Source organism: Pseudoliparis swirei, chromosome 11 (genome assembly GCF_029220125.1).
Source record: "Pseudoliparis swirei isolate HS2019 ecotype Mariana Trench chromosome 11, NWPU_hadal_v1, whole genome shotgun sequence".
In the NCBI taxonomy this organism is placed as follows: domain Eukaryota; kingdom Metazoa; phylum Chordata; class Actinopteri; order Perciformes; family Liparidae; genus Pseudoliparis; species Pseudoliparis swirei.
The window spans coordinates 18,550,103-18,576,025 of NC_079398.1; the positions used below are offsets into that span (position 1 = coordinate 18,550,103).

At 44.9% G+C, this 25,923-nt stretch overlaps 1 protein-coding gene across 2 annotated transcripts in view; it reads right to left on the minus strand.

Moving 5' to 3' along the window:
* mta1 (metastasis associated 1) overlaps positions 1–25,374 on the minus strand; it is a 32,688-nt gene extending 7,314 nt beyond the window's left edge. For both annotated transcript variants that reach the window (XM_056425802.1, XM_056425803.1), the window contains exons 1-13: positions 25,254–25,374; positions 16,705–16,772; positions 14,850–14,943; positions 7,314–7,440; positions 6,444–6,507; positions 5,922–6,039; positions 4,327–4,429; positions 3,584–3,683; positions 3,092–3,280; positions 1,839–1,913; positions 1,335–1,393; positions 872–1,176; positions 33–184 (exon numbers count right to left, since the gene is read on the minus strand). In XM_056425802.1, the coding sequence (XP_056281777.1) occupies positions 33–184; positions 872–1,176; positions 1,335–1,393; positions 1,839–1,913; positions 3,092–3,280; positions 3,584–3,683; positions 4,327–4,429; positions 5,922–6,039; positions 6,444–6,507; positions 7,314–7,440; positions 14,850–14,943; positions 16,705–16,772; positions 25,254–25,281 (1,482 nt within the window). In that variant the 5' untranslated portion in view covers positions 25,282–25,374. The remainder of the gene's footprint in view (positions 1–32; positions 185–871; positions 1,177–1,334; positions 1,394–1,838; positions 1,914–3,091; positions 3,281–3,583; positions 3,684–4,326; positions 4,430–5,921; positions 6,040–6,443; positions 6,508–7,313; positions 7,441–14,849; positions 14,944–16,704; positions 16,773–25,253) is intronic.
* Positions 25,375–25,923: the final 549 nt, after the last annotated feature.

The following is a 25,923-nucleotide window of genomic DNA, read 5'->3' on the forward strand; positions in this document are numbered from 1 at the left end:
GTATGTATATGTATGTGTGTGTGTGTGTGTACCAGGCTGTTGCGGTTGGGTCCAGGCCTCTCTCCGTCCAGCCTGGTGGGCATCTTCAGCCCTCCGTACTTCTTCCAGTAAGTCCAGCACAAAGCGCACAGGCGACATTGCATGTTTGGGGGTCCCCACGAGTACCACTGGTAGGAGCTGCTGGCTACACACACAAGTATAAAGTACTATAAGTTTATATAAAAGATGCCCACGATGGCCGAACACATACTCGTCTTCAAGCAGACGAGAGCCTTCAATCATTCATCAACAATCTGTGCACCGTTAATGTTAAAATCAAATTGGAGCAGAGTGCTGTGGTTGAGGCTCGTGGTCGTTGACGATGAGAACTTGAGTTTGGTTGTCATGGTAATGAAACCAGATACCGTATAATAAAATCATAAATACACATTAAAGATGTTTAAAGTAAACAACAAGCTTTTAACAGCACCACAAGAAAATATAATAATAAATATATACATATAACCATCTTAATGTACACGCACAAGAACATTTTTTATCTATCTTTGGATATGTTGTAGCTTGAAACACCCTCTCTCCACCTCTCTCCACCTCTCTGACATTTTAAAAGTCAATCTCAGTCGATCTGTATTTATGTTGCGACTTTGATCGTAAAGGAATAAAAGCTTGTGAATTAGCATCGAGGCTTTTCAACGACATCACTTTTTATAAAAAGGTTGTTTTTCCCACGTTCGTCTTTAAATGCGATCGCAGCCGTGGAGGCCGAAGCAATTACCCAGAGTTCATAGTGCACAGTGTTGCCAGACATCTTCTTTTTTTTCTCTCCATTTCAATCAAAGCAACAACGTGACGACGGAGCGGAGAGACTCACTGTAGCAGCTTTCACAGGCTCGCCCGAGGCCGGGGATCTGGGCCGAGCCCGGGGCGCCTGGAACACCTGGGACCCCTGGAGCTCCTGGGACCCCTGGGACGCTTGGGACCCCCAAGAGCCCTGGGACGCCTGGAACCCCTTGGATGCCGGGGACGCCTTGGACGCCATGGATAGCGGGGACAGCTGGGACGCTTTGGATACCCGCGGTCGGCCCTGGGGTCGGAGCTGGGGTCCCTGCAACCGCCGCTCCGTTGACCAGAGCTGGTTTCACGTTGTTGCTCAGCTGGTTGGGGTTTGGCTTGTTACTGGAGGGGCGACACAGAAACAGAGAGGAGGGGGAGGAGGGAGGAGGGAGGCTCCATCAGCAGCAGTTACAGAACTTCTCCTCATGTATTCGTTACACAGGATCTCTAATAATACTAATAATAATTTGATGATTCAGACAGAAACTTGAGGGACTCACTAGTTGGGGATGTAGACCTGCTTCAACTTGCTCTCTGCCTCGGCTGCTTTTAATCGTTTCTGGAGCGGAGGAGGAGGAAGAAGAGGAGAAGGAAGAGGAGGAGGAGGAGAAAGAATAGTGTGATGAGGTTTGCTCCAGAGACACACCCCCCCCCTCTGGATTCCATTAGCTTTATGACGGCGTACAGAATTATGTTTGAATGAAACAATGAGGTTAAGATTTCTTTCTTTTTTTACACGTTGAAATTTGCAGCCTCCCTGACGACAGAATACAGTCAAACTGAGAGGGGAAAGGAGGATAAGAAAAAAAACACTAAATGGAATTGTTCACCAGAATAAAAGGAGCGAGAAGGGTAAAAAACAGAGGATAAAAATATTCCTTTTTTTTTCTTTTCTAGGGATGTAAATGGGATGCAAAAAATAAATAAAAAAGTTGAAAGTGCAACAGTAAAAAAACTAAATGATTCTTCTAGAAACCGTGGAGGAATAATGACGTTGTTATTACCTGCTGTACATATCTGTCTGTGGTCTTCCACATGTAGTAATACTCAATAATACTGGTCAGGGACTTCCATGGCAGCTGCAGGAGAGAAGCCACAAACAATCAGCACCAACAAAGAAACACGGGACATTTTCTCCACGCACGCCCCACTGCCGACGTGCCTATTAGCGATAAGCAAGTGGATTTTAAACCCTTGCGTCTCCTAGACGAGGAGCTTCCTTCGAGTTGAAGTTTGGGGGCGGGGGGAGAAAAGCAGCTGCCGTTAGGTTCGAGGCCCCACCCCTAATGGTGGCGTCGGCCTGTTTGAGAAGAAGGCCCGGGGTGGAAACCCGAGTGAGCGGCGCACCGACGGCAGACCGCCACCAGGTGGTGGAGTGACGCATGCGGCGAGGGCATCGGCAGAGTGCACAAAGAGTGACACTCTGCTTTCACATGTGTTAATGCTTTAGCGTGAGTCCAACATCCGCTGCGCAACTTAAATAAGCCCCAAATGATACGTAGTAGAAGTTAAACTATGATTATGAGCTTTCTACACTCAAGTTGTGGCATTAAATTAACCACATTTAATTAGACAGAAGCATCCCATAGGTACTACTTCCTCACATATTTAATCAGGCCGAAATTAATGAGTATTATTTTGTTTAAATAATTTTAATGAGTATTATTTCTTTTAAATAATTTGAATGAGTATTATTTCTTTTAAATAATTTATCAAAATAAAGAACATTTATAAAAATAAATAACATTTAACATTTTTGTATTTAAAATATATATATTTTTTAAATTCCTTTAAATCCAGACATCTGATGTAGTCAAAAGATGTTCCTCTAAACGTCTGTGGCATTGAATACCGATTAAACATATTTAAGAAAACAATAAGCATCCCATAGATACGACTTCCTCACATACCTCCACACTATTTAATGAGGCCAAAATGCTTCTTCTTTTTTAAGCAAAAAAGATGGTTAGAAAAATTTGAAAACAGTTTTCACAATTAATAATACTAAAAACATTTAATTTGTTTAAATCCAAATGTCTGATGTTATAAATGAGCGTGATGTATTGAAATAGATTTTTTCACAAATAGTCTTTTCTTATAATCACGATATCGAACAAACAAACTTAGCAATAGTGCTGATTAGTGTTTTTGTAAATAAGTAAATTCCTTAAATGAGCCCCTGCTGTGACTTCCTGGTCACCCTTCACACTGACGGTTACCAGGGCGACCGGTTCCACCGTTTTAAAATCCCACTCACAAAATCCTGCTGGATGTCGGTGAAGTCTTTGCCGTACTTCTCGAGCGCCTCCTCGAACAGGTTGGCCTCCGAGGCGCTCCACTCCTCCATCTCGTCCCGGCAGAGGACGGGCCCGCCCTGGGGCACCAGCGCCGCGATGGCCCGGGTCATGTCGTAGCCCGTGACGTGCAAGGTGTCCATGGCGTGGAACTGAACGCCAGAAAAGACAGAAGGAAGCGCACGTTAGTTAATCTGCCGACTTTGTTCAGCCTGTGGAGTTTATGGGCTGTGTGTGTGTGTGTGTGTGTCTCTAGCTACAAGGCCTCTCATCTATGTTTTATATACGAGGATAAGATCTAGGGCAGAACAGACCCACGAGGCTTCTGGGTGTCCGGTGCTCATTTTCATGAGAATCGCAGACAAGTCTGAATCCCGATGCGGTGTGTGTGCACGTGTGTGTGTGTGTGTGTGTGTGTGTGTGTGTGTGTGTATATGTGTGTGTGTGTGTCTCACCAAGGTGATGTCTCTGGAGGCCGCGGCAGCGCTCATGTGCAGACTGGGCTGCCGGACAGAACTGCTGCAGTCCAAGGCTCTGGCGAATGTACCGACTGACCTACAGGACAGAGAGAGACGTGTATATAAATATATATATATTATAGAGGAATAAGCTTTACGTCTACATTTAGTGATTGCTATAGTTCCCTCTGAAGGTCTTATGCTAAACCACTTATTCACACAAAATAAATCCAGTGCTTCCTGATGTAATATTCAGTGTTGCAGTCAAAAGAAAATTATACAACTACAGCTAATTTGCGACGAGATTTTCAAAAAATAGCTCTAAACAAATTAAATAAATAATAAAAATATGTGAAAACAGCTAGGCCAATTATTTAAAAAAAATGCAGAAAACATCCGGTTGGACGTCTCTTCAAAGTCCACCGCCACTTTTCTCTGGACTTTCAGGTTGAATGCAAAAAGGAAATCGAAATAACGGTTTACTTTCACCGGTGGTGAGGTTGTAGAAAAAAAAGAAGAAGAAAAGCCCGACGCATTATTCAAAGGCCATAAACGTGAGACGCCTTCTACAACGTCACGACCACTTTAATTTTCTCCGATTAGCGCTCCGAGGAAAAAAAGGTTGGAGTCGTCGCTCTCCGGACACACACTTTGCATCTCGTCGCTTTCATCTGCAGCAATTGTTCATTTTTAATATCATCTGCATGCTCGAGCACCGCGTGCACGCCACGTCGACTTACCGAGCGACGACTAAGAACTGGTCGATCTGTTTTTCCGTCAGCGAGCTGCTGGGGTCAAAGATCTTCTCCTCTAGTTTCTCCAAGTCTCGGCCATCTTCCTCGTCTGCACGGACACAGAACACACACACACACACACAGTTATGTTGGTTCCCTGTGGACCACACATGTACAACAAGAGTTTCTACATTATTCCTGGTTCTCTTTTACATTTCTGGTTTGTGACTCGCGTGTGCAAAGCTTGAATGAAGCCCTCAGTTGGAGGCGGAGCCTGTGGCGCTGCCAGCCGCCTGAGCTCCAGCACATGGAGCAGAATGTCATTAACATGGCTTTAATTAGAGGACTCGCTATCCCTGTGGTGCGCAATTGCAATTTGAGTTTTTCCTTCCTGTTAAGAATACAACTCTGGCAAAAAAACAACTGGAGCTCCTAAATATGGCAGGAGAATAGTGACATTAAAAAAATAAAATAAAAAGCTGAATATCTGCACACAGCGTCTGGAAAGTATCCTTCAGACTCGAGTCAAAAGATTAAAAACGGACACGAGTAGATTAAATACGGGGCTGCGTTTTGGTTGAGAACTTGCCGCCTTGTGACCATGGCAACAATAGAAACTACGGCAACACACAAGCCGGTTTTGACCTCTTAAAAAAAAAAAAAAAGGGACAGGCGGGTTGAAGAAGGGAAGCGGCTCAAACGTCAGATCACCCGGCACATTAAAACAACATTTAGGACACCGGTTGGCAAAAGGTGTCAAATTAAGAGAAATGAACTATTTCTTCCATTTTAAGGCGAGATTATGGGATGCAGCGAGCAGCGTGAGGTGGACGGGGGCGGTAGGATCGGAGGAAGCCAGTGGTGACAGGTGTTTACGTGCATTCATCTACATGCATACATACTTACACCGACTACATATCTGGTATATAGTGCTGCCTGTGGACAGGAGAAATGGAGCTTTTTGCAGTTATAGAGCTAAAGTAACGGGAAACACTCCGACAGCGAGGCCTCCGTCCTGTCCACGCCCTGCAGGCCACTTATGCGGCGCATGAACGATAATAGTCTATTAGTGACGCTTTGATTATGTATAATCATGCCGCCATTGAAACCCAGGTTGATCGTTAAATAACTCAAAATTAAATAAAGATATTCAGTGAATGGTGGCCTTAAAAAATATCATGAAATATTCCAGAGGATCGAGGGGGAAAAGAAATGTGCACACAGGAGGGGAAAAGAAATGTGCACACAGGAGAGCAAAAACCTCCATCTCAAACCTGTTTACACTGGCATTTGGTGGATTTGAATATTCTATGGCCTACTTTTTATCTTTTATCTTATCTATTTATTTTATTGCACCATATTTTACAGTGTATTGTACTCTGCTCTTTTAACTGAACGGTTTTGGCCCCGTTATTGCCGAATTGTTTTAATTGACTACTGGACTGCACTTTGTGACACTTAAGTGCAATATAAATAAACTTAACTTACTTAAGGACCCCTGCAGGAAAACTCTAAATAAGTTTTTCTGGAAAACCGTCAATAAAAAAATATTAATAAAAATTAAAAAAAGCGCCCCAGATTTGAGTCTACGTGTGATGTACCTTCTTTCATGAGGTCGGTGATGTCGGCCTGGTACTTGTTGCCAACGCGGATCTCGCCCTTATCGGCCAGCAGGGTCTTCTGCTGAGGGTCGTACACCAGCGAGTAGAAAAATGAATCCTTGGGAAAAAAATACAGATGGCAGAAAAAGGTGTCAGGGTGGCACGCGAGGAACGGGGAGAGAGAGAGAGAGAGAGACGGGCGAGCGGGGAGGCGAAAGAGGAGTGTATCCATGTCTGCATATGTGTGTGTGTGTGTGTGTGCCCATCTTCCCCTCTGCTAGTCTCCTATCTCCTCATTACTGTATGCGAAAAGAACATTCTGGGTCAACACGTTGAATAATTCATTTGGAAACCAGAATCTCTTAACTCATGGATCTCTCTCGCTCTCTCTCTCTTGCTTACTCCAATCCTGAAATCGAACTCTCACACACACAAACTCACACCTAACCACAGTTTAGAAGGAAGAAGGCCGCGTCTCGCCCCGCCTCTTCAGCAGGAGGGGGCGGAGCCGGCAGTACGTACCTCTCTCTCCAGGTAAGACTTCAAGGCTTCCGTCTCGTTCAGCAGAGTCACGCAGCACTTCCCCCTGGAGGCCGGAAAGGAGGGAAGGAGGAGGCGAGGGAAGGAGGAGGAGACGGCGTGAATAACATGTGAAGAGCAGAATAATGGTCGATCTGTCCGAGAGGAAACTTTGATGAAACGCGGCGACGACGTCCGAATCCAAATTATTCGCCGCAGCCGGCGGCGATAGACTCAACCCCACCGCCGGCCTCAAGTTAGAAAACTTAAATCGGGTTTCAGTCCTTCGCCAAACAAAAAGATAGCAGTTTGCTCTCCGTGCCACTGCTCAGGAATGTCAAGTAATAAGACATTCGGTGCTCAACGTGCGCGCCGAATTATTTAGTTAAGCCCCGTTGTATAACCATAAGTGTGGCAGATAATGAGTGAATCAATAAATAAATCACATCATCCTTTTTACAGCCGCACGCCCACGATCCAGAGAGTAGACATTTGTTCAATCTATTACGATCATTAAAATGGAAGGTGGAGGAAAAAAAATGCATTAAAAACATGAATAAAAGTCATAAGTAGTCATTAAGTAGAAGGTTAAGTAGTCAAACCGGTGGAATTCAATATCAAGGTTCATAAAAAAAAAATTTACTTTTTTATTTTGCTCCGCTCGTGTTTTCTGTAGCATTAAATCAAATGTGCCGTTGCTAACGGTAACCAAGAGGTATCGTCAAATAACCCACGTCTGTCAACGGACGCCAGATCACTGCATGAGATTTTATTTGACCGTCACAATTATCATTCATTTAAAAACAAAGTGGACTTTTCTTGTTCTTTTAGGTAAAGGAAAAGCTCCATTCATGTGTGTGTGTGTGTGCGTACCTGATGTGCGTGGCGGGTAAAGACTCCAGTTGGCGGGACAAGAAGAGCTCTCGGTGTCGGAGCTGGTGTTTCTGTTTCTCGGGGAGGTCCGACATCTCCGGGTTCTCCATCTCCTCCTCCAGCTCCCCTGGGGCGGTAGAAGAGGTCAAACACACACACACCCATTGGATGAGGAGGAACAATGACGTCCGCAGGGAGAATGGAGGGGGGATATATAAAGTACAAGGTGACTGAGCGTCCTCGGGGAGAAGGACGCGTCATGTGACCACGTGCACTGAAGGCATGCAGATCCAGTTCACTGATGTCAACAGAGCAAGGAGAGGCTCAGATGACACACACACACACACACACACACACACACACACACACACACACACACACACACACACACACACACACACACACACACACACACACACACACACACACACACACACACACACACACACACACACACACACACACACACACACACACACACACACACACACACACACACACACACACACACACACACACACACACACACACACACACACACACACACACACACACACACACACACACACACACACACACACTATATCTACCCCCCCAAAAAAGTTGGATAGTGAGACTTCTAAATTTGGTGTGAGAACATTTTCGAGAACCAAATGAACAAAATCGTTCTTTTTTTTTTAATGATAACCAATTCTAGATTTAGGCCAGAAGCAATGTTCCTAAAAAAATCTATTTTATTGGTTGGGATTTAAGGATGAAACCATCGGTTCACCCAAATTACACCTTTACCAAAAAAACTAGTTCTCGAATGTCTGCAGATTGTTAAATAAAAACACTAAAAGCACTCGTTTCTTACCGGAGTCCAGTTATTCGGACTAATCCACAGACCTCGCGGACATGTCCTCGCTAAATCAAGTTTGTTTTTTGGCTGTTGTTGTGCGCATGAATACAAATAATTAAAATACATTTACCTCCATGGGATTTGGGGCAATGGCAGAAATCTCAAAACGTGGAGAGATTAAAATTGAATAGTAAAAGATTACCGTTTAGGATAAACAAGCCCCAGACAGAAAAAAAATAAGTAAACAAATGTTTGTTTATATATACATCTATATATATATATAAACATTAAAAATATATATATATTTAATATATAAATATAATATATATATATATAAACATAACAAAATATATATATATTTAATATATAAATAATCAAATATATATATATAAACATAAAAAAATATATATTTTTTTTTATTATATATATAAAGGAGGATTCTGTCCTGTATCGCCATACAGTTGAGGAACTCAAGAGAATCTAAACTAGTATGCCTTGACGCAGACCTCGTGCTGGACCGAGAACTCATCAGGAGGAGGAGGAGCGTTTTCTCAGTCCTCCACCTGACTAGTAAACCGCCGCTGCCTCCCCATTCGGTTCGCGGCGTCGATCGAGCTAATTTCTCACAAGTCGGCCTCGGCGTGTTCGCCATGGTGTCTCGGAGCGATCCTCTGAGGGTTTTCCTTTTATTCCAGGTGTAAAGCTTGATGGCTAGGATTAAAAGAATCGATAGAGAGGAGAAAAAAAACAGTCCTGGATAATCGCTGAAGGCCCGAGGTCATCCAATGAGAACAGGTCTAGCGTGGATGAGGGGAGGAGGAGGCGGGAGGAGAGGAGGAAAGAGAAGGCGAGGTGGACGGGAAAACAGACGAAAGAAAGACAAACAGAAGAGCACACCGGGAGGAAAGTGTGACCAAAGAGATGAAGACAGAGACGACAAGGAGGAGAGAGAGAGAGAGAGAGAGAGAGACAAAGACGGAAAGCCGGCGACAGCGAGAGAGAGAGCAGTCCTCCGTACGTGCTCCAATTCATTTGGAGTTTCATTAAAAGGGAAGTGAGACAGAAAGAGGGAGACGGGGAGCAGAACGAAAGCAATCAGGGGATTTTTAGGAGGAGAGATGTGTGGCCAAAATCAATAAGTACTCCCTCACTCCCTCACTCACTCTGCCCAGCACCCAGCAGACACACACACACACACTATCAGTGCCCAGGCCAACACACACACACACACTCAGCATGGGCCTTGCTACATATTCTGCCATGTAAAAGCAACTAAATAGAGACAGAAAGTATTAAAACGAGGAGAAAATGAAATAAAAGATTTTTTAAAAGGGAGTAGGAAATAAGGTGGGAAGCTGTAGGAAGGTGTGTGTGTGTGTCTGTGTTTTTTAGAGGGGAAGTCATATTTTGACCGTGGAAATATTACAACTGAATATCACAATATTTTCTTTACCAAATAACTCTCGATTTTAAAACTGATCAGAGGTTCGTCTCCCGTCACTCTGACTGCTTTGACGAATTATTCTTTTTGTTTGTTTGTATATTACAACAACAACAAAAGGCAACACTGTTGATTGTTCAGGTGACACAGAAGACCGAACCTCTGAATGATGAGTGTTTAAGAGGAAACGCATCAAATATACGACAAACAGACATGAAAAGATATTATTTTCACTTCAAGAAAATACTGAAACGGAGCAAGGAGGGGGGAGGGGACCAGCGGCTGCGATGCCTTCATCGTTTGGGCAACAACAACAACAACAAGAGGAGGAACTGTTCCTTTGGAGAAAATTGAGAAACTGTTCCTTCAGGTCTACTGCGCTGGTCTTTATGAGATTTCCTCCTTTACTATCCTCGTGAAAAGGGTTTCTGTTGTCGAGTGTTTCTTAATCCAAAATTCACACACACACACACTTCCAACTGGCCCCCCGGCCGAGCGTCCTTGACTAGCAACTCAACTCCTCGGTCCTTCTGCCTCTCAGCCTCCTCCTCCTGTGAGCCAATCTCCCGGCAGTGCCCCGGCACCACACTCTACAAATTGCCTCTCCATCTCACCTGTCCCGGCCAATTATCAATTATTGATGAATGGGTCGCCTTACGGGGGGGGGGGGGGGGCCTGGGGGCGAGGAGAGCACGGAGGACCGTTATTATTACCTTAACGAACTGACTGCACCTCGAGGAGACACGGCGAGGTAATGAAAGGTCGGGCGACGGCAAGAGAGAAGAAAAAAAAATCGTCCGTCGGAAGGAGAAATAAATAAACGGGTATCGGAGAAGCGGAGGTCAAACTCGGCCTGAACCGGGACGGTCCATTACGGTACTGCAGCTGTAATGTGCATTTTATGACCTCACGTGTGTGTGTGTGTGTGTGTGTGTGTGTGTGTGTGTGTGTGTGGAGAGAGCTAGACGCCTACAATGGGACTTGTAGTCCAGTGACCACGTGTGTTCCCTGGAGGTACCGCTGTGAAAAGGAAACTACGAGGGGCACTAATTACAATCGAGTGACCAGATGTGGAACACGTTACCTCTTAGAAGAGGAAGAATAGAATGAATGAATCACGTATGAGAGCGCTCTCCTAGTCGAGAGACGCACACACTGCACTGAGAGGAGCATTTAAGATGTTTAGTCTTACAGATTTGCAGAAAGACGGTCAAACGTGATGCAGCGGAGGGCGAGGTATCCGTACTTTTTTTTTTTTTAGGGTCCTGAACGCCTCAAAAAAAAAAAGAGGAAAATGTGTCTTGAATCCCAACGCCATTCAAACTCCACTTCCCAAAATGACAATATCGTAAGACGGGGTAGCCTTGTTGACACCGCATATGACAACAACACAACGCTACCTCCAGAGAACCAGAAGACATTAAAACGTTTGTTTTGGGGGGGGATGAATAGCTCGTCTCACAAATGTTTTTTTGTAGTGTAAAACAAATAAATCACTGGAATTCCCCCACTGGAGTCAAATTCCGTCAAAACACCATTTAAACAATAAACAAAAAGTCTGTAATTGGGTTGAAGTGGTAAGCAATGTGTAAACAAGGTCCAACACTATTCAGATGTCGACCGGTCCTCTTGTTGTCCCACAGACACAACAAGCAATGACATAAAAAAAACAAGGTAAAGCTTGAGCTGCAACAACGACATGAAATCTCTTAACTGCGTCGCCTCCACTTGGGAACCGGTGCTGCCGATAAGCACCGTGCACGAAGCTCTGCAGCCGGGATGCAGAGGAGAAACTACCATGACACCTCATAGTCCAGACGTTTCACTTATTAAAACTAAAGCATGCCGATAGAGAAAAAAACAAACAAGGGATGTGACTTGTGACAGAGCTTTTTGACCCACTGTGGCGTCCATGCTACAATGAACCACACACACACACACAGTCATCTATTGTTTACAGGACCGAGGACGAGGAGCCACGTCTCAAAAATAGATTATATTTATATATATATATAAAAAGCTTTGCGTCATGGCACATTCAAAATGTTGGCCACGGAGGCCGACCACTCAGGAGGCTGCGTCGCTCACAGGGGGGAGGGGCCAGAGTCGGAGGCCCCATGTGCCTCCGAGCTATAAAGCGCCGAATCTCTGCAAGCAAAATATTTGATCAATGACTCACAGCAGTCGCACACACACAAAAACCCGTGCAGCCTTATATACACACACAAACACACACAGTCAACTGCTGATCTCCACTGATCCATAAGGAAACTGAATTAGATGTACCCCTTCAGCGATTCCTGTGACAAGGCCCAGAGCTAAAACCTCAAGTCCACCTTGCAGTTAAGACATGAACTTGAACACACGCAACAGAGACAGGGTACAGCCGTCCCATGGAGGCGTTGCACCCCTCACCAAACTGCAGCTGGCAGAGCTCCGCCAAAAAGAACCAAGAGGGCCGAATAGAAACCGCCCATGCAGACGTTCCTCCACTCCGGCCAATCAGCACGCAGATATCAGAATGTGATGCTCGGTTTCTTTATGGACGCACAGAAGCGCTGTAAATAAAGATTTTTTTTTTCTCCATGCATTCGCCGAATTTTGTTCCGCCTCCAGCCCTCAACTAAACTTAAAGACGAGTCGCCATCGGAATATTGAATCGGGTCAAACACTTTTTTTTAAAAAGTGCGTCACTTGAGGGATTTCTGTCATTTGTGACTGTAATCACAGCACGGTGCCGAGGTGGTGGCCCCGTATTGTAATCGGCATCGTGAAAGGAGCGGCCATAACGAGGAAGGAGATATAGAAGTCTGTTTTTTTCGGAGCTCTATCGTCCGTAACTCACCGACGCCGTCAGCGTTCCGAATTAATCGGCAGGCGCCGGCGTTTACAATGGAAAACGTCTTTTACACGAAAGAAGAAAAACACTCGGCGATCAAACATGTGGATCATGGAAAGCCGACGCGGTCGTTAATGATGTTCTCAGACAGTTTTACACATCGCCAGCTGGCGTTCATGATTGCGGGAGCCTTCACGACAACGTCTGTTTCACGCCGCGCAAATGTATAAATTGCATCTGGAGATACCGATATTAGTTCATGTCGAAACATCTGAGAACACGACAGACACAAATACTGCCACAAGCAAATGGGATGAATTCAAATGAGACGGTACAATAATTCAAATACACTACATATTAGGAAAAATGTGGTTATTATTCCGAAAAAAATTTGATTAGTATTACTTTAAAATGCAATAATTATTATTATTTTTAAATGCTTAAAAAACAGGAGGACGTCTACTTTTGTGTAAATTATAGGGTTATGGTTACTACGACGACCCCACTGACGGCGCCTCAGGGACACCAATCAAAACATCCTCACTTTCTACCACAGATACATAAAGAGCCTTTGGACAGGTGCAGACCACGTTTTGATTTTAATGCACACGTGACGCGACTTATCCTCTTTTAACCCGCCTTGTTTGGAGCCAGGGGAGAAATTTTTTTTACAGACTTTCTTAAAGGGACACACACAGATAAACTGATGGCCGTGTGGGCCGACAGAACAAACAACCGCTCTCCTGCCATTGGCCCACCCATCGCCGGGCCGAACACACACAGACGTAAGCGTGTGCAGTCAAACTAAATAGGCGGGTGACACACACACACACACACACTTAGCCTGCCACACCCAGTGAAAGTCTCGTGGGTGGCTCAGTGAGTCAGCGTTTCTCCTCCATAAATGGCGGAGGGACTAAAAATCGAACGCCTGATCCATTTGTGTTCGCTATCGAAGTTCGGCGGTATGTTTCGTGAAAGTTAAGGCACCAGTAAAAAGACACGCAGGGTTTCAACCTGCGTGCATCGCCATAAAGACCAGACGGCGTCCCCAAAGCGAGCGCCGTTATCCTCATTAGCGTCCCGTCCTTCACAGCGAGGACACCCAATAACACTTTCTGACATTATAAAGACGACACTCGAGATGAAAGGCTTAATGTCAAGCACAAGCTGGCCTTTACGCGCGTTAAAACGCTTCATTGGGGCTGTTCCCCAAAAGGACTGATGACGTCACCGTGACGATCAGCAGGAGCACGTATAACTCCTGAAGGTGCTCCGATGTCCCATGTACGTCTTGTTTTCGTATCGTCGATCACTCGTGAAGCACTTTGGTGCTGGATGAATAAAAATGTCCACGAGCCATATCGGCCAAAACGGATCGTTTTGTTGTTGTTGCAGAAAATCCTTTCAACTCCTCCGGAGCCAGTTTAAACCTTCAACAATAGAAATGTTATGACTGGCAGGAGGATAAAAGTTGCGTATTTTTACACTAAATGGTTATTATTTATTATTGTGCAAATAATCTGTGGTGCCAAACCGCGAGGGACCACGGATCAATTACGGTCCGTTTACACCACGACAGAATCAGAGAAGAATATAGAGGCGGTCAAAATGGGAGATATAACTTAATGTTTAAATGTATATTAAAAATCCTGCTGCCCCACTCTGCTTTTTTAACTCTTTGAATTCAGACACTCACACAGTGCCTTGAAGGCATCATTTCCCACTGGGGAGGCCAACTGGACATCCTAGAACGTCTGTGGCCCTTTAAGAGATTCACTTTCGTTACCGGTGACTTCTACTACGTTCTCTTTTACCCCATACCATCCTAAACTCACCATCTCTGTCCTGTTGTTGGACTTCTCTATTACCCCTTTGTCTCTCTCTCTCTCTTTTTCCCCACGTCATTGTTTGTTGGCATCGTTTAAAAAAAGGCTGCTTGAGGTAGAGGAGCCCAGTCCAAGTATGTCAGCTGCTCCAGATACTGCAGTATATGCTCCAAGCTCTGGAGAACGGCACCACAATTAAGCACACACACACACACACGCGTGTCGTCATATTGATACTCCCAACAGATCGAACGCCGTCTGCAACTCGGCCGGAGGAGGAGGGGCTGCTGCAGTCTGGACTGAGTCTTACAGCACAGAAACTCGATTCTCTTTTGCACACCACCCCAATGTGCAAACAGGCCGTACAGCACCACCCACCCCCCCAAAAAATGAAATCACAAAACTGAGGTGCATTCTCTCAGTTCTGGTTGATCTTGTTCAAATTGGACTGCGTAACTTCGCAGTGGAAAATAACCGGGGAGGGGGGGGGGGCTGCCCGAAAAAAATGTTTGTTTAAAAAAAAAAATCACATTCTGCGTTTTTTGTGTGTGCGATTGGCTGCCCGGGGTTACGGTCGGTCACTCACTTGCATGTTTGTCTGCCAGGGCGATGAGTGTGCCGGAGATGTCCCTGCGCCGGTAAAAACACACCACTTTGGCCTCCACGTTCCCATTGGCTGTCTGCAAACCAGAGACAATCGACGTTACCACGGCAACAAGTGGTGCCGCACACAGCGCACCCACACACACACACACAGATGGAAAAAAAAAACCCAATAGATGAGGCTAGTTCTAAACTACGGCTGAAAAAAGTGAGGCAACAGTGAGTTATCAGGACCGTGTGGTGTGTTTGAGGCCGTCTGAGCAGCACTAAGATTCATTTTTATTCCAGTAAAGCGACATTTATATGTTGATACGACATGTTTGTTAAATTCGAAGCTGCGTTATCACACAAACATTGGGTAGAAATTTTTTTTTATTAAAGGAAATTATAAGAAAAACAATGAGGCTCATTAGGAAGATGATTTGTAGCTTCTTTTTTACTCCATGCTCATAAAAGACTAATTGAATAATAGAGTAGAAGAGGCGATATTGATGACCTGCGATTCTTTAAAGTGTTCATCATATTTCTATCTCGTTAAAAAGGTCGAGCATATTGGATTAGGATCTCTCGTGAATCCTTCCCAGTGAAACGTAATGCGAGAGGAAGACAGGTGAAGAGATAAAGCATTCGCAAACACGGCCAATATGGTCATATTTCTGGAGCAATGCAGAATTTTCCAATCAGCGAATAAGTAAAACAATTTCCCAATATTTGAGAAATGCCTTTGAAAAATTGTGCAGGAACGAGCAAAACAATTATATGCTCAAGCATTTTCTAAATAAAATGCAGAAATACATTTCTTTTGAGAGTTTGCCGTCGGATTGACATTTTTTGCACACCTCACTTATACTTATGAACATAAGGGAGGATAATAAAAAAATAACTGACAAAAAGGTGAACACTATGCCATGAATAAAAAGTGTACAAATAAATAAAAAATGCATGCATATATATATATAAATAAATAATCACAAAATGCATCATGTGGCAGCTAAGCAGAAAAATGCAAAACTATTATTATAAGAACTGCAGCACCTCGTAAAGACCTTCAGAAAACTAAGAGAAAAGGTTAAAAGCCATCCTGGTTTTAAAGCAAATTATGTGTCAATTGAAAATAAAAAAATCCAAAACTATTTTAAATAACAGGGTACCTGGGTCTAGGCCACATAGACAGTGGAGGAGGGGCACCTGGGACTAGTACATGGCCACAGAGACAGGGAGGAGGGGGCACCTGGGACTAGTCCACCTGGACAGTGGGGGAGGGGCACCTGGGACTAGTCCACAGAGACAGTGGAGGAGGGGCACCTGGGACTAGTACATGGCCACAGAGACAGGGGGGGGGGGCACCTGGGACTAGTCCACAGAGACAGGGAGGAGGGGGCACCTGGGACTAGTCCACAGAGACAGGGGGAGGGGGGCACCTGGGACTAGTCCACAGAGACAGGGGGAGGGGGGCACCTGGGACTAGTCCACAGAGACAGGGGGAGGGGGGCAACTGGGACTAGTCCACAGAGACAGGGGGGCACCTGAAACAACCAGAAAGGATGAAATATGTTTACACATAATCAGAATTGCTCAACCTTTATATTTAACAGTCTGGGACATGTTTTTATAAAGAAGACTCCAAACAGGTCGTTCTAAAGAAAAGAAAAGATTTCCTGGACACTAAAAAAGCCAAATGTAATTGTGTTATGATTTAGGGGCGCAGGCAAGAACCATGTGAAGTCATTTGAGAAGCTATTTGAGCGCCAATAAAAACCGGATGGCGTCCTTTCAAGCCCTCACGAATCGTTGCGGGAGACGAGCGAGACGTTGTGATGTGCATCGGGGTAACTCACCTTGTTCAACTCCTCTATCCTCCTGATCAGCAGCGGGTTACTGGACGAGTTCTCAAAATAAACATAATCTGCAAAGAGAGGAGGAGAGAAGAAGAGAAACGTCAGTCTGCATTTCGAGGTCATCCAAAGGCTCACGGTGACTTCCAGTTGGACGACACATACCACGACGGCTTAATAACACACACACGCACCCCGAAATGTTGCTTGGGATCATTTGACACACGGGAGGAGACCCCGTAGCAGCCGGGGAGGTGCGACTGAAGGAGGAGGCGCCGCCGCACCGACGCGCAATCAATCGGAAGCTCTTCGTTTCAGACCGCAGCCTCGCTCGCACTCCCTTCGCCTTATTACGGCCGTTTGCATGCACGCTGCGTCTGCATTGGTGCGGGAGAGCCTGCACAAGCTTCACCACGCATGTGTGCGTGTGTGTGACTTGACTAATGCATCCAAGTGTGTGTGTGTGTGTGTGTCCTGGCAGCGCTCCAGGCCCGTTGGAGGCTCAGCTCTCACCAGGATGTCCCCGCAGGCCCCCCGGTCTTGGTAGGGTGCCTGGTCTCAGCCCCGCATGGGTCTTGGCCGAGTGCCGTCAAGATTATACCCACATTTTGACCAATGGATTTCCATGACTTTTAACCGAATTTCCATGACCAAACTGAAATCTCGGTATAAATATGAACAATTGAGAACATTTTGCGTATTGAGAGCGTACGCCGGCTTATATTTTGAGTGTCTTTCTTTAAAAAAACAAATTCATTATTTTTAAACTCCGCGTGAATGAACATGTGATGCTAACAAATTTCCATGACTTTTCCAAAACTTTTATGATTTATGTTTTTTCCATGACTTTTCCAGGCCTGGAAATGACCATTTTAAAATTCCATGACTTTTCCAGGTTTTCCATGACCGTACGAACCCTGTATACCCCCCCCCCCTCCCCCCCACGATACCCCGACTAGGCCAGAGATCGCCCGAAATTCCCCCGGCATAACCGCGATACAGATCCAGCTCCCGCCATTATTTCCTGCACCTCCCGTGTATAAAACCAACTGGTTTCGGCACGCGGCCGCCATGTTTGAACCGACATCCAGATCCATCGAGCGTCCACCCGAGTTTAAACCCCTGTGAAATATTTGGTTGAAAGAAAGATGCAATACATGCAATTCAGTTTAACTTACACTTATGTTATTGAATATTTATTAAAATCAGTATTATGGATGCTCATTTTAAAAGATATTTAAAAGAAATCCCACGTGCCCCCTGTAGTGCCTTCACGGACCCCCAGGGGTACACGCACCCTCATTTGAGAACCACTGGTTTAGTCAACCACCTGTAATGTGGACCCCATTTTTCTATAGGATAGACATTTACTTTGGTTCAGTAAGAATACAAATACGCATTATACTTTTATTACAGATTTTCTGGTTTCCAGCTCAAATGTAAGAAATTTGACCAAAATATTGGTCCTTAAAACCGACAATTTATCATTATCCATTTAATTTTGACCGTTAAGTCAGATAAAACTTGAAGACTTTGGTGCTCTGGGAAAACTGCGAAGGCCATTTTTTGTCAAGACTGGACTACGACTACCCGACATTATGTTGGCTGAGCTCAACATTATGTTTCAGCCACGTTTAAACTGGCAAACAAATGTAACGTGGAGTATCCTCGGAGACGGAAGAGGCCGATAGACCGATTTCTCTCCACCCACGCGTACCTCGAACCAGACGACCACGCAGGAGTGAGGGTCTCGCCCCTTTGACTGGAAAACCTCTCGCTCCGCTCTCCCTATTGGTATTCCTCTCTCCACCCACACTCACAGCTGAACTCTACAGTCACACCAATTGCCAATGTAATTCATCTCCAATTTAAAAAAAGACGCTAAAAGCAGACAGTAGAAGGGAATTCAATGAAAGACTTCCCAATGTGATCGTTCTGTGTAAAAAGAAGAGTGCGACACTTCCTCGCGAGGGTTAACTTTAAAAAATTAAAAAATGTTAAAGTACAAAAATGAAGTAGTGGCAGTTCAGAAAGCATGCAGAGAGTGTCATTTCAATAACAGCTCCTCCTGGCAACCGCGTACTCGCTGACGGCTCGACATCGCTGCGAGACGAGAGGCGCTCGGCTTCCCGGCGCCCCCGAAACGGCTCGTTACCAGACTCCGGTGCCACCGTGACATCTCCGTCCTGCTGGAGGAATATCAAACGGGGCCGAGTGGGAACAACTCAGCGGGCGGCGCCGGGACATGAAAATGAAGATACGATATTTGTGTGTTCGTCTTCTAAAGAAAAAAAATTCAAAACACACACACACATTGGAGGGAGGAAGCCGGAGGTCAGATAAAACAGGCTGGTTGTGATGATCAGATCATTGGAAGAAAAGAAGAAAAAAAAAAGAGTGAGACTCCCATGAGTGAGGAACCACAGCCGGTTTGATTAGAGTTTAAACGAATGGATGATGAATTGATTGAGTTTCACTTGAAGATGACCCGCTGATGATTAACAACTGGATATTTTTCACGCAACAATACAAAGCACAGGATGCTTCTTCTCGGAAACGGTATTGAGCAATATTATCTTCTTCTTTCTCTTCCCTACACACACACAGAATGAGTCAGATAACACGAGAAAAAGACTCTTCGGAAAGGTCGATAAGCCCCGGAAGTGATTCCCACTTGTTAACGGGACATTTGTATAACAGGGCATCACATCATCTCATTTTAGAAGCTGGAACCACTTGTATTTTTTTATATTTTTTGCTTGATGAATTACTTAAAACAATATATTAAAATAGTTAATTCACTGTCAATCAACTGGGTGACACATCGCCTCGTGGCTCCAGCTCTAGTGCGAGTGTACGTCTTGTAACCAGATACATATCCTGGTCACATGGGAAAAAGAAGGTGAATAAGTGTGTCAACGTTGCAAAGAAGCACGCTCAAATAAAAACAGGGATGGGTCTCATGACAAACCGCAGAGAGAAAATATTGATAGATATTTGTTCTTCTTTTTTTCATGGTCTCCAGCTCAGAGGGACCAATTAATCGAGTCATGACCGCGACGTACCGAAGCAGAACCACGCGTCGAACCTCTCGCTGTTGGCGTGGGGTCGGGGGCAAATTTCCACGCCTTAGTTTCTTTTTTTTCTTTTCTCAACGTGACGGGAGAAAAGTCTCCCGGGGGGGCAGCTCGTACTTAAGTTACCCAAAAGATGAAATCACTCTTAAAAGTTCACGACGTGCATCTCCCTCCCTCCTCCTCCTCCTCCGCCTTTCGGGGCAAGAAAAAAACCTAATACGGGTAAGGGACAGTCAACAGTGGGCTGTGTTTTGAGTGTTGGAGTTTGCACCATGTGAGGAGCGTTGAGAGCTGGTGGAGAGGAACTCAAAATGAGCGCAACAGAGAGAGAGAGAGAGAGAGCCTGTAGGCACTGAGCAGCGTCGCTCAGTCTCTCTCCATTTTCCCATCAGCCCTCCTGCCGCCTCAATCCGCGTAGAACCCCCCCCACCACCCACTCTCCATCCCCCGCTCCCAGTCGTCAGCCAATCGGCAAGCTCCGGCGCCTGTGATGTCACAGTGCAGTCGAATTTCGTGTGAGCCAATCAAGGCATGTTACCGAGCCCCAAAAGAGAGAGAGAGAGAGTCTGCTGGGCTGACTCAAACCAGGCCAGAGAGTCAGGCAGACGCAGTGATGGGAGGGAAAAAACACGAGATAACTTATCGGCCGAAAGACGCACAAAGACGAGCAGAAATGTCGAGTGGGAAACGAGTTAAATTAGGATGAAACGTCCGAGATGAGGTGTGTTTGTGTACATTCAGGTAGAGGAAACACACACACAAAGTGCACTTCTACCCGACTTCTGGATCCCCATCCAAACTACGCACTTCCATGTCGTTTGTAAGCCTGAGCGGCATAACTTCGGCACGGCACCTGTACGTACTAAACAAAACAAAGTGCCACATGTGCGAGACGCAGCACCGACGGCGAAGGCCGTAAACAACAACCTTATTATACCGTTTGGGCTTTGCCTGCAGTTAAATCTAAAGTTTTCAAAGACTGCCAGGCGGTTGTTTGACGAGTTAGCGTGGTTGTCATATTTTAAATGTCCTCTTTTCTTTTCCTTCTCCCACACCCGAGTGCAATGCACAGGAACCCCGTACATAAAATATATAAATTTGATCCATTTGAGTTGGAAACAGTCGTCTTTATTTTCACTGCAGGCGGGGCTGCGAGGAGGCATTGCTTGGTTATTAAAAAAGGTCAAAAGTCAAAAGCGTTGTGTCCAGTGCTTTATTATTTATTTATATTTATCCACTATATGTCCGTCTTTCAATCAGAGGATCGGCCTCGAGCAAGACACTTAACCCTGAATTGCTCTCCGTAGCTGAAGGTAAGTCGCTTTGGATAAAAGTGTCAGCTAAATATATATATCCCAAATATTGGGAGATAGTGTGGTTGATGATAGATATATACCCCAAAGAAGAGGCTCTCATCAACCACACTATCTCCTGATATTTGGTGGATCACCTGAGTTTGAGAGCTGTCCTCTGTTGAAGCCCCGCCCCTTTGTTGCTATGCAACATACATGAAGCAGACAGCCAAACCGCAAGGGTACACCAGTTCAGGCAGGACACAAACTGGAGGCATCGCTGGCACAAAGTCCTATAAAAGATGCCTCAGGGTCGACTTGTTTTTTGTGCCCGTCCACTAATCTTTCTGAAATGCCTTATTTCAGTTTCACCCTCACAAAAAAAAAAATATATATATATATCTCAGATGCATCGCTTTTAAAAGAAATCTTTCAATCGGTTTCACCGAAATTCAGCCGTCGAGCATCTGGTACGCGCTCGCTCAGTTTCCGATATTTGATTGCACACTTTATTTGGTATTCAAAACGTATTAAAACTTCCAGTGACAACACAGCGGTGGCGTCCATGCGCACACACACACGCACACGCTGTCCCTCAAAAAAACTGTCCTCCGTCGCCACATCCATCTCACCCAGTTCCACTCGTTTGCTGAAAGACAGAATTAATTTCAGTTACCGCACTGCACCGTGGACATGATCCTCAACGCCTTTATCATAAACGTCAGAGTTTATTAATCCGTTTCGTGACGTTTAAAACTAAATGTATACGTCTCATAAACAGCAACTGCTACTTAACTCCCATCATGCATCATTCCTGCACCAGTGCAGCTCGTTCCAATTCAAACGTGTGCAGGTTGTACACACAACTTCGCCCTCAAAAACAACTATTTTAAGGGCAGGAAAGGCCACCACATTTGAGACGCTGGGAGACGCCACGAGGCCAGACGGCCCCCGCGGCAAAACCCCCTTCATTGTGATGGATGGACGTGCAGTTCAGCTTCGCAAAGAAGCGAGACGCTTGTCGTGCGTCTGGCCGACTGATCGCTCTGAACTTGACGGGGACGGCGAATCTCAAGCTAAAAACTCGGCGAGTACGCCCACCAGACCTGCGAGAGAGAAAGAGAAGGCGACTGCCGGCGCTGGAAAATTAACACCAACCACCACACAAACAAAGTGTGGGCACTGTCAAAAAGTTAGTCAGTTTTTATATTAGTAAACATTACGTCGCTCCTCCGGAGTACAGCACAGAAACACTGGAGGTGGGTCCCTCAGAGGAATCAAGTGGGTATCTTCTACACTAACTAAGGACCACCCTCCACCCCTCAGACATTTGTATGAGCTAAAGAAAACTAAAAAACACATGGCTTTTTTGGCAAATAAATTCAATCCATCATCCAGCAAGTCACTGCGTCAGCCAATCAAATGTGCCCGCCCTTTTGCCTTGTGATCGTCATGACGACTACACCCCTATAACGATAGCGTCAGATCAAGTAAGGAATATCTGTGTGCCACTTTACATTGGAAGTACATAAAATGATCTTTTTTAAACAGCCAGTATGATGAACAGGAGGACGGATTACAGCCAGCAAAATGTTCCAATGATCGTACGGGCACACGGGCTGGAGAAAATAAAACGTGTCTCATTGTCCGGCGAGAGTGTCATATTAGTGTGTGTGTGAACGAGTCTTTGTGACTCTTTGTTTGGGAGGTGAAGACTTTTGAAACTTCTGTGGCGTCGTGCACGTCGTATTTGTTCTCATTGCACCATTTAGATATTAAGATTTTGAATATAGCCTATACTTAGTCACCAACACTTTCCTGTGGAATGGGGGGGGGGGGGGGGGCACTAGCGTTGCAGGCGCAGACGAGTGGCGGATGAAAACAAAGACGGCGGGGCTTACGGAGCCAGCTTTTGTTCCTGGTTCAATCACAAGGGGAAGTCATTGCTTTTCCCAAGCTGATCGTGCATTGTCTTACAAAGTGGCGGCCATCTTTCCAAGGGGTTCCGCTTTGTTCCGACGTCGGGTTGAAGTCGTCTCAGGGAGAATCTTTCAGTCAATTTTGAGACTTTTCTTTGGGCCTAAATTGGGCTGCATTATTATCACGAGTGTGTCGGCACAACTTAAAAATGTCATGTGTATTCAGTAATGCGTTGTCGTTTTAGATTAGTTTGGGTTATTACACATATTTATAAAGTTTGGATTTTGTCTACCAAGAATAAACAATAACTGGTTGGTTAATATGATCTCAGAGGAAGGAGTGTCTCCATCTTTAAGCTGTGTTGCAGCAGAACGATGCAGATACACATGTGCATTACAACCCCGAGTTAGAAAGCGATTATTGCGTCGTCAGAGTAAATAGCAGTGGGCCTACTCTCGAGCCTTGAGGCGTACCCTCATCAAGCAACGCAGGGACTCGATTTGAAACCATCAATAATGGTTGGAACTCGTGATCAACACTAAAAATAATTTGGACCGATCTACAGAGATGGCAGCGCAGTGTTGCTTTGTATGAAGACAGTTAACAATAATGACACCCACAGCAACAGTTGCGGGAGTTATTTTGCTTTGGCCAGATCTCTAAAAAATATATATATATTAAAAACTCCCGACTGCTGCCTCCAGGAGGCCACAAAGTTGTAAGTTGTATTCAGGATTTTGGATGGATAAGAAAACATGGAAATAGGTAGTCATGTAGTCAATAGTAATGTAATTTCACTTTTTAACTGCTACAGTAGAGGACAAAAATGCACCAACGTAAAGCTACAAAGTAGCCAGACAGGCATGGGAATTGTGTACAGTTTAAGATATACATATACAGAGGGAAGAGATGGACTAAATTCAGCAACATTTGGCTGACAAAGTGCTTCATTTCTGCCTCGCTCAAGAGATAACCCGGTTCTCATTCAGGTAGGCATTGTTTTAGTTTGACTGAATACGAGGGCTATGATGTTCACCACGAGCTATTTCTGATGTGGGTACCATGCCAAGGAAAGTCAGTGCATTCCTGTTTCACAGAGATAAATTGGCAGCGATCGCACGTAAATGTGATCCGTCACTCTCTTTACCTCCATCTCCCTTTGATATACATCAAAGTTAAAAAGTAGTATATAATTTGTCTACTCAACTAGAACATCCAAAAAAAACATGAATGAAAATAAACACTTGATGGAAGTACAGATTGACCAGATTCCTACTATAGTGTTCGCTTGTCATGTGGCACACTTTCATGCGATTGTTGCCACACTTTTTCACAGTAGTGAATTTTGAAGAGAACATTTTACCAGTCGTCTAATAATAATGTCACATCGAGGCATAATTCTGCCACACTCATGCATTTAGTGTGTATAGAGTCTGATCCCATTATTTCTTCTCATAAGAAACAAAACTGTGGTATGGCTGCGGTAACGTTCATGTGCCTATTGTCACACAGTGCTACTAATAAAGTATATATCATCTCTATCTACTACATGAGAGAAACATCAGCAGAACATGTGTAGGAAGTGAAAACAGGAGTTCCAATTAGATATTAACTGGTGATGCATATGCAAAAAGAATAAGCCCGTTTAAAGATTTGAAATGCACTAAGATACTTCTTTCAATCATTTATGTAATCAAACCTTGAACTTTATTTGTATTCTCACTTTCTCCATCAAAAGCACCTACTTGCTAATCTCACTGGGTTTCTTCAGGCTCCACTAGTAAATGCTGGTATTATGAGAGTAGCCAGGGCAATAGTTGAATGGCACAGCAAAAAACCAAAAACTTTTACAATACGTTCGCCACGCCACCGTATAAATATATAAAAAACATACAACGCACTACTTCGGATGCATCGGCACATCGAAGTAGTTGTTTTTGGGGAGCAAAGCAAGTTACAACAAAAACACAAAAGAAACGAGGGGAATCCGAGCAGTAAGCGAACCACTACTCTTCATCGCCATCCTCCTCTTCACCACCATCATCATCCTCCTCATCATCATCATCATCATCTGTGAAGCACAAGGCTCTTTAGCGTTAGGGAAATACAAGAAGGGGAAGGAAAGACGGAGCCACGCTCTGTAAATACCAAAAAGACCCGCGGCGGATCGTGGCGAATCCGACATAAAAAAAACATCACGCGAATGTTTCTAAAATGTCCCCCCCACCCCACCTCCCCGCCACCTCCTCCACCACCTTCTTACCTCCAACCCGGTACATGTTGGCTGCCATGACTGCCCCCGGTCCCTGGCTTCCTCTCCAGGTAGAGAGGGGTGGCTCTCTCTTCTCTCGCGCGCTGCCGGGAGAGCTGCTGTGTTAGCGCTGCCGCCGCTGTGTGTTGGAAAATGGTGGATTGATCAATACCAAACAGACGAGCCGAGGGACCTTAAAGAGACAGTACACTATTTTTAAAAAAAATTAACCCCGAAGTTAGACGGCAGCATTTGATGGAGTAAGGGGAGAGGGAGGGAAGTAGAAAGAAGAATTAATAACTAATGTCGTTACTAGTTTACTGTGTTGACCGTAAACTGTTCGTATTCAACGCGAAAAGCCACGCCGCGGGCTTTGTTGTAGTTCCCCGCACGTGACGTCACGGATTTATCCTAAACCAACGGCTCTCCCAATTCACTTAACGTTAGTTACTTAGTTAACGTCACCTGCGTAGTTAATTAGTACGCTGCTGGTTTCTTGATGACGAACGGAGGAGCAAATCTCGTTTTTTCTTTTCTTTTTTCTTCTTCTTCCTCTTCCCCTTGTGAAACGGAAACTCATTTGTTTTTACTTTACTACCACGATGTAACACAATTTAAAACTGGGTTAAAAAACTGAAGCTCGGGTTGAACACCTTGAAGAGTTTACTGATAACAAAACAAA